We start from the raw sequence: 8,915 nt of genomic DNA, 5'->3' as shown, positions 1-8,915 counted from the left end.
ACCAACAATTGCAGGAATAAGTGGAAGGATATGCTCCATTGCAATCCACTCTACCCCGCTTGGGCGACTTTTTTTCGTTAGATTGCTCTCGGAACAATTAAATAAAATCGTAGAAAGGAAGCAGCAGACAGAAATTGAGTGAAATCTCGCTGTTTGCCTAGAATCCTTGGTCTCACAGACACTTGAATTTATTTATAGGCGTCCATGTGCAAACACCGTGCACTGTCATTAATTAGTGCGAATATTAAAAGATAACTTAAAGATGCCTCAAATAGTCTAGTGATCATCCAAAAACTCTCTCTTATCTTATAACTGCATTCGGTCTCAATTTTCAGACCCTTCTCAATCCCGAAACTACTAAGATTCTGCCGTTTATATTTGGAGAGTATGCCTTTTTTTTAAGGGTCGAATTTCAGGCTGCTGCACGATCTTTTCAGTTCGTTGATCATCGGATAGTCAACCAACATTGAATATTGCATGCAAATCAGCCCGCATTTTTGCACCAGGTCGTTGCCGATGACAAAGCAATATCTGCTCATATTACTTTCATTTAATTGGAACCTCGTTAAATGAAGGAAACTGAGCTGGGAAATTGAAAAAATGCACAGAATTATTTCATCGCAATAAGAAGCTTCCTCCAAGTTTCTTTCTGCGATGCGACTAATTAATACAGAGAATGTATATAAGAACGATCCTTCGCAGTAAAGCACTATTTGAGCAATAGTGGAAATCAGACCTGAAAAAAATTCCGTACAGGCCTGAAATTTTTTTTTTTTTTTTTCAGGTCTGATTTCCACTATTGCTCAAATAGTGCTTTACTGCGAAGGATCGTTCTTATATACGTCTCATAACCGCAGTTCACTCATATGTTTCATATGTTTGTTGTTGTTCAATACAGAGAATGTCAGGTACTTACGTGAACTAGCCTAACTATTTCATAAGCTCACAAGAAACAGATACCATTACTGCTCAACTATTACTTCTGTATGATTTCCTGCAAAACGTCTCACTTAACGATCCTGGCGTAACCTTTGGGCCGTCAAATATCTGCGCACTGAGTTGAATGCAACGCTATCCAAGTGACACAATGACTTTATTGTGAGTAATTCGGGGAAAAGCAGTGCTAATGCGCAGCGGCACGTTACTCGGCTTGAGTAATGCCAGTAGAACAGCGGTCACATAGCAAAGCTATCTGGTGTGCGAGAAAAGGAAAGTGACAATAGATACAAATATACATCATGGCAGTTGACAACGACTTATTTCAGTTGAATTGATTTGGGTGCAGTCTTCTCTGAGCAACAATAGCTAATGTGATATCTTTAAAGAACTCAATCTGCCTTTTATAAAGTAGTGGGATGGAAGTTTTTAATCCTAGTTTAATAATTCAATGTTTAAAACCTCAATCAAACTTAGGTGAAAAGTTGAGGGCGACGCAATAATACTCCAAGGCGACGGAACTTCAATTGGGGACGACGGAACTTTTAACGACCAAGCAATAGGGCCACGTCACATATAATGCATGTGTCAGTGATCCGTTTCACGAACGACTGGCATATGTTACAAGTACTACCGCCAAACGCAAAGGAAGTAAAAGTTGACCCGGTTTCGTCACGCCAGGACAAAAATGAGGGGGGGGGGGGAGGGAGAGGAGTGGGTAAAATTCATTAACACCAAGTCCGTAGGGTTGCAGCAGGCAGCAAGTTCGTGGATGAAGGGAACGGGTGGGATTCTTTCTTGATTAGGGAGGGTGGGGGAGAGAAAGACCACTAGAATAGCGATTAACTAGCACTTGGGAGCGGTGGGTTTTTTTTACCCATCCCAGTAATTATTTTTATTTGCCAAGAAATAATTCCATGCACTTTTAGGATCTCCATTAATTTTAACTGTTTCATACTCCAGGCATCTGACGCAGAGCCTTGCATAGGCTTCCCTTTTCCTTCTCCCTAAGCCTTCATCTCAGTCCTGGATTCTCTCCTGTTCCTTTAGCCAAGCGGGGAAAGCGTGAGATGGGTGCGAACTGCGTAAAAGCACGGACAGTGAGTGAACGAATAAGAGAAATAAGAGACGAGCGATTGAATTTTAGTTCGATGCCCCCCCCTTTTTTTGACCCGCTTTGTCCACTGCTATAAAGGCTACTTGCAGCTATTAGCCTTTGAAGTGCACAAGATCTAGCTGAGAGAAAAGCGTGCACTAGTCGTCACCACGCCTTCAGATCAAGAGTTTCAGGTTTGTGCCTTGACTAGGCTATTTCAAGGTTACCTTTGCCAGGACGCTTAGCTCCTACAAACTGCCCTCCTCTTGGCTGGTCAAGCCTTTCAAGGAATGAGGGAAGGAGTAGGAAAGCAACAAAATACGGTTGGAGTTGTTGGGGAAGTGGGTGACATCGGCATTTTTCATGGACATTCATTTTGGCCCGCTTCCTCTAGTTGAGTACTGGGTGCAGATTGGCACACCCCACCCTCAAGTATACATGGGTAGCAGTAAGTTGCCAACGAAACAAGACCAACTGCAGCTGGAAGATTACTTGCCATGAACAAGAAACCCAGTTTTTCACTAAAATCCCTGGGCAATTATTTACTTCTTGGATCTTATTCCAGGCTGAGTGTTTATCAATTTTCACCATTTTCATAAGTAGTAAATTACTTTTGCGACAAAATAACGAAAACTCTGCAAGATGCTTGTGAAGCAGTGCCCATGAGGGCCAACTGGTAGGCTATCCAATGGCATGAACATACACATAGCTCAAAAGAGAAAAAAAAAAGGAACATTCCTTTGCTAAATATTTTTAAACCAAAAATAATAATTTTTCTAATATGTCAGCCTCTAAAAAGCTTTTCACACAGTGGCTCCTTTACTTCACCTATTTTTACTTCTGTAACCATTACTGATAACACCAATTTTCTTGTATCTTAACCCTTTCACTCTCATCAGATCTCACTGGGAAGCAGGGATGTAGTGGTGAGAGCACTCGCCTCCCACCAGTGTGGCCATAAGTGGATTGAGTTTGTGTTGGTTCTCTTCTCTGCTTCGAACGTATAAATGTTACAAAACTCCTGGGAGTACACATTGACTCAAATCAAATCTTAAATGGGAATTTCATATCAATTCTATTCTTAAATCTTGTTATGCAACTCTGAGAACCTTAAGAAAAATAAGGAACTTTACTAATTTTAAGAATAGGGCTAACGCTCGAAACGTAAGCTTTTTTGATCTTTACGGTGGCCAATTTACCATTTCAACTTTGTTGATAATTATAAAATTAGACGAGACTTACCTGGAAGTTGAAGTTTGATTGGGATTCTATCAGTCATTACAGAGCAGAGATTACACGAGATCACTACGCATGCGCATAACCAGTCATTTTTAAAAGGGTACTACGAGTGGCCACTTGAGGATCTATATGCAACAATGACAAAGGTGCACTCCACGGTGCAGAGAGGATTCAGGTACCATGAAGGGTGGGCGTGTAATCTCTGCTCAGTGATGACTGATAGAATCCCAATCAAACTTCAACTTCCAGGTAAGTCTCATTTAATTTTATAATTCTATCAGTGATCACCGCAGAGATTCCACGAGACTTTAAAGTCATGTGGTCACTCTGATTATCCACAATTCTACAAGGGAGACATCCCTGGAGAATATCAAGTTTGCTTTAATCAAACACTGAATTTAAGCTGAGTGTAACACTAACATAGCATCCAAAACTGATTGCATAATGTGGGGGTGGGGGTAAGATAAACATGCATCCCCCATAAAGATAACTAGAGTCCCAACTCTGACTCGTAACAAAGTAACTGCATAACAGAACAAATGTTAACATTCTACAAGATAGCTCTTCAGTTGAAAATGAGTGAATCTAATCGCTCTATGGATTAGAGGACAACAACATAATAATTGGTGCTGACAGTAAAAAATATACAAGTGTTCACACTGCAGACAGAAGAACATGTCCAAAACTATTTTCACTTGACCTTGCTATTGGTTTGTTATAAAACTTGTTGAACACACAGTCACTCCTCCAGCTAGCAGATTTCATTATTGTTTGTAAGGGGACCTTGTTGAACACTTTGCTGGTAGAAGCTGCTCGTGTGCTATGTGGTGTAAACATTGTAGTGTCTATGCCTGAGAGTGCCATAACTTCTTTAATACATCTGGATATGGTCTCTTTGGACACTTTCTTATATGGCCGTATAACACTGATAAACAACTGATTTTCCCCATCCCGTAGGTCTTGTGTCCTACTCAGGTATTCCTTAAGCGTTGACGCCACACAGGTGAATCTGGGTATGGTGAGTACGGGCTGTTCCCTACCTGGTGCAGACTGTTTAACGAGTTGGTCATTGTAAAATAAATAAGATTTGTCCTCATCCATATGCCTATTTTTAAGGCTCATTAGATGGATTGTCTGACAGCTTTGACCTGTTACGAGTGCACACATCATGATCAATTTGTATGTAAGGTTTTTCAAACTAAGATCCGTTAGTGGATGAAGTGTTTGGAGATATCGAAGAACAATTGAAGTGTCCCACATGGACGTAAACCTTGGCAGTGCAGGTCGACCCTGGAAAACCCCTCTAATGAAACACTGAACAAGAGGGTGTGCTCCAATAGTAACATTGTTTTCCAGAATTAAGAAAGTAGACAATGCACTCCTTGCAGTATTGATGCAGCTGTATCCTAGGCCGCTGTCATAAAGTTCCTGTAAAAAGTCTACGACTATGCCTACAGGTGAAAAACCTTTGTTTGCAAGGGATCTCCTGACAAAAGACAGGCCATCAGTTTGAGCTTCACCCCAAGAGGATGAGGTTTGTCCCTCTTGAAGGGCAAGTGGACATTGGCCTTCTGTGGAGGCAGTAGAATGGGTCTCTTGATCAACAGACGCAGGAGCTTGGGATACCAGGGTTGGGATGGCCAATTTGGGGCAATTAAGATTGCAAGTGACTTTTCTCTCTCGATCTTTTGCAGTGTGTGTGGCAAGACACTAAAAGGAGGAAAAGCATATACAAAATAATTACTCCACTCAATTGTAAATGCATCAACAGCAAGTGCATTTGGGTCTGACAACCATGAAACGTAGGGGGTAATCTGACAATTCAGTCTGGAGGCAAACATGTCAATGTTTGGCTGTCACAGAATTCTTGTGACTTCTCTGAAAATATTTGAATCTAGTTTCCATTCAGTTGAGTCATTAAAAATCCTGGACGCCCTGTCGGGTACAATGTTGTCCTTCCCCGGGAGGTGACTCACTGTGATCCAGACCCCCCGTGGGATACACCACTCCCATATTTCCCTTGCCATTTAATTGCATGGCAGGGAATGGGAGCCCCCCATGTTACGGATATAAGCAACAGCAGTAGTGTTGTCGGTCAACACTTTGATGTGAGTCTGGTTTAGATTTTACATAGAGCTTGAAGCCCAAGGTAGACCGCCTTGAGTTCAAGGTAGTTTATGTGATAGTGGGATTCTGAGGCTGACCACCTTCCCCCAGTAGTATTGCCATCCAGGCTTGCACCCCAACCTTGGGTAGATGCATCGGTATGTAGGGTTTGTGAGATTTTTCCCTTATCAGTTTTTCTTTTTCATATGAAGGCATTAGATATCCACCATGTGCAACATATCAGATTTTGCTCTCCTAGAGAGTTGCATGGGCAAGTCTAAATCACCATGAGTAGACTTCAAGGCAGCAGCCTTTTCTATTTCTATCTGGCGGAAGTACAATTCACCATAATCAACTCCAGGCAGGGAGGAGACCATCATGCAAATAAGCTGTGTAACCTCCCTTACGGTGGGCATGGCTTGTTCCAAGACCCCATGAGCTATCCCTTTGAGTTTTTGATATTTCTCATCTGAAATGGATATAGTCATGTCCCTGGAGTTAAGTATGAAACCCAGGTGGTGAGTTGTTTGGGTAGGTGATGTCACAGATTTTTCTTTATGTGGCAAAAATCCCAAATCTTCAAGCAGGGTAAGGGTGTCATTTACATTACGTTGGCATTCATCAAATGTGTATCCAACTAGAAATGAATCATCAAGGTATCCACTTGAGATGTGCCCCATTCTCCTGAGTGCAGCAAAAACTGGTTTCATAATTTTTGTAAAAAGGCGTGGGGCAGACAAAAGGCCCTGGGCCAAACAGGTAAATTGGTATAAGGTGTTGTTCCAATAGAATTTTAAATATTTTTGGTGTTCCCTATGGACTGGTATAGAGAAGTATGCATCTCGTAGGTCTATTGAGGCCATGTAGCACCCTGGTCTCATTAATTGGGTGCAGGTGTGAATTGAATCCATCTTAAAATGGTGAAAAACCACAAATTTGTTTAATTCTTTGAGGTTTAAAATCATACGGTACGTACCATCTTTCTTTGGCCTTAAAAATATATTTGAGATAACCTGTCCATGTTCATGATGACTTTCTTTTATGATTCCCTTGTCAAGGAACCGAGTAAGCTGTAAAGCGATATTCGAGCTTTACTCAGCTGAAAATCTGATTGGCCCAGGTACAGAAAACTGCTCAGGTTGTACTAAAAATTCTATTTTGTATCCAGAGACAGCAGATAATATGGAGGAGTCCTGAGTGAGCTCTCTCCATTTTTGGAAAAAATTTTGGATTCGACCTGCCTCTTTGGTGGCTGGGTCCCCTGCTGCAGTCAAATTTTCAGAGGAATGAGGCACACCATTTCCCTTAATCCCTGTCATACTCACATTTGATGCATCTATTTTTGCTTCTGTGGTTTGGTAGCCTTTGTTGCCTGATCGCTTTTGACTTCTTTTTGATAGTAGTTGTGGGGGTAGCTGTATTGTCCCCTTCTGTGGGAGCGTCCTTGATTGGCACGCCCCCTGCGAAGCGATAAAAAATTCCTCCTGGAATTAGTTGTGCTTTTAGAAGACTCTTAATGCTTTTGTTGTGTGAGTTGTTGAGCTGCCTTTTTGCTCTCTTTGACAGTTTTCAGTTGCTATGTCAAATCGTCGCCAAACAATTCTGAACCGACAGGTTCTTTGCTACTGCATATAGTTTTGTAGTTTGTATCCAAATCAACCTTGAAAAAGATCTCGACGACACATATTGAGGCCATGATTGGCAGCGGCAATCAGCAGCACAGACCTTGTAAGGCTTTCCCATATTTCTTCTGGGGCTGGCAGTGGAGCCTGGTTTTCCACTGTCTCACCTACCTTCCCTGTTAGGTAGGCAAGTGGAGTTAGACCCATAATCAGGGTTTCTTGCATTTTCTGGATTCTGGCATCCATACTACCTGTGGTTTTCTGGGCAATATCCCATATTTCAGTGTTGACCTTTGTGACCCGCCGCAGTTTGCAATTTTCGGGCCGTTTTATGTCCTCTTTGCGTTTTGTCAACACGTGCTCGCTCAGTCCTGAAGCTAACATATTATCAAGAACTTGTGCAATTTTCTCGTTTAATGCTTTGCCAGTTTGTTCATCTTCAGTGACTTCCTGAACAAGTACGTCAACTAAACCGTCCGCGACGGGTTTTTCATTGTCTGAGCTTGACCTACTCTTTTCTGCCGGGGGTTCCCCCACGACTCCATTATCGTCCTCGTTATCGTCAGGCGAGTCCTCATTTAAGCCGGCATCATAAGCCGCCTTTAGTTCGGCAATAACGGGAGCGAAATTACCTACAACTGCCGTGACTTGGTCAATTTTGTGGCTGAGTTCGTCAAATCCTTTTGACGTTTTGGATGATTCCTCGTTGATCGTCGTGTTTGATGTTATGGTCTCTGCTGACTTTGAAGCCTTTTTGACCTTAGAGACCTTTAAGGCTGGTTGGTTTTCGCTCTTGTACCAGAATTGGGAGTTTTGCCTGTTGGAGCATCACTCCCTTGTTTCCACGGCGGCGCCATGGGGCAATTTTCCTCTACAATTATGTCAAACGCGCTCAGCGTTGATCCCTCTGAGTTCATCTTGATAGACAGCGATAAAACGCTTTAAATACGGTTTTGCCTCGCAAAACAACCAAATTATCCTTGTAAGGCAGCGCCTTACGTAGAGGTTTATCTCTGCGGTGATGACTGATAGAATTATATCGAAATAGTCCACTTCGACACCGCGGAAATACGTTTCGGTGACGTCACAGTAACTGGTCAGTGGTCATCAACTTTAGGCTGCCAAGCGCTTCCATATGTTCCATATGTTCCATATGAAGACATCGGCCTTTTGCGTGGTTTTAAGTTGGAAAATATGCATGATACTTCTCCTTGTTTGTTATATTTGATCCTTTGAATTAGTTTTTAATACTAAAACTACGCCTTAACAACTAGCGGTATAGGGGAGTCATTTTGTTTGGAGTTGTGTGCTGTCTGCTGACTTGGGCTGGCCGTCCAGTTACGAAGCGCGATCTTGGTTCTTCAGTCGCCCTCGCCTTCAGAATTGTCAAAAACAGCGATAGTTATCCAGACAAAGCAGGAGATTAGTTCTTTAAGATACTTCACCAGCGAGTCTGAAGACTGGTTGGATTTTTAAGTGTTATTAGCACGAAGCGATACAGGTAACTGTGTATAGACCGGTTCACGCTCTTGAGTGCATGCTGGGTAATTAGGGCAAGCAAATCCAAAATGGCGGATACGAACAACACTCTTTTGCTCGATCTGAATACTTATAGTTCAATATAGAAGTCACAGCTACATTTTGAGCTCTTTATGTTATTGCCATCTCGCTCAAAAGTCGTTGACAGTTCAATATCCCAACAACACGATCATGGCCACGCACCTCGAAGATTTTTTGGAACTTTCATGTGGGGAATTGCAGTTTTATCTTAAACAGCGAGGTTTGCCCTCTGGAGGGACACACTCGGATCTTGCTGCTCGTGCTTTGGTAGCTTTTGAACATAAAACGCCTATTCGAGATTCGGCCGAAAGCCAAGCCAAGTCACTACAAAATGAACATGTAGAACTACTACGCAC

At 42.2% G+C, this 8,915-nt stretch overlaps 2 protein-coding genes across 2 annotated transcripts in view; both read right to left on the bottom strand.

The window, feature by feature from the left end:
* Window positions 1–1,187, bottom strand: part of LOC111345812 (protein bark beetle-like) — a 52,605-nt gene extending 51,418 nt beyond the window's left edge. Inside the window, 1 exon segment of the mRNA XM_088760953.1 lies at window positions 917–1,187. The gene's annotated coding sequence lies outside the window, so the exon portion shown is untranslated.
* A 1,320-nt stretch (window positions 1,188–2,507) lies between these two features.
* LOC148729796 (uncharacterized) lies at window positions 2,508–7,916 on the bottom strand. The gene is made up of 4 exons (XM_088760835.1): window positions 7,875–7,916; window positions 7,171–7,791; window positions 6,703–6,861; window positions 2,508–4,981 (listed from the first exon to the last, which is right to left on the bottom strand). The coding sequence occupies exons 1-4, from the start codon at window positions 7,914–7,916 to the stop codon at window positions 3,926–3,928; spliced, it is 1,878 nt and encodes a 625-aa protein (XP_088616961.1). The 3' UTR covers window positions 2,508–3,925.
* Between the last annotated feature and the right edge of the window lie 999 nt (window positions 7,917–8,915).

This window comes from Stylophora pistillata, chromosome 5 (assembly GCF_964205215.1).
Source record: "Stylophora pistillata chromosome 5, jaStyPist1.2, whole genome shotgun sequence".
Classification (NCBI taxonomy): Eukaryota; Metazoa; Cnidaria; class Anthozoa; order Scleractinia; family Pocilloporidae; genus Stylophora; species Stylophora pistillata.
The sequence above is the reverse complement of the archived record's forward strand: the minus strand, read 5'-3'. Positions and strand labels throughout refer to the sequence as shown.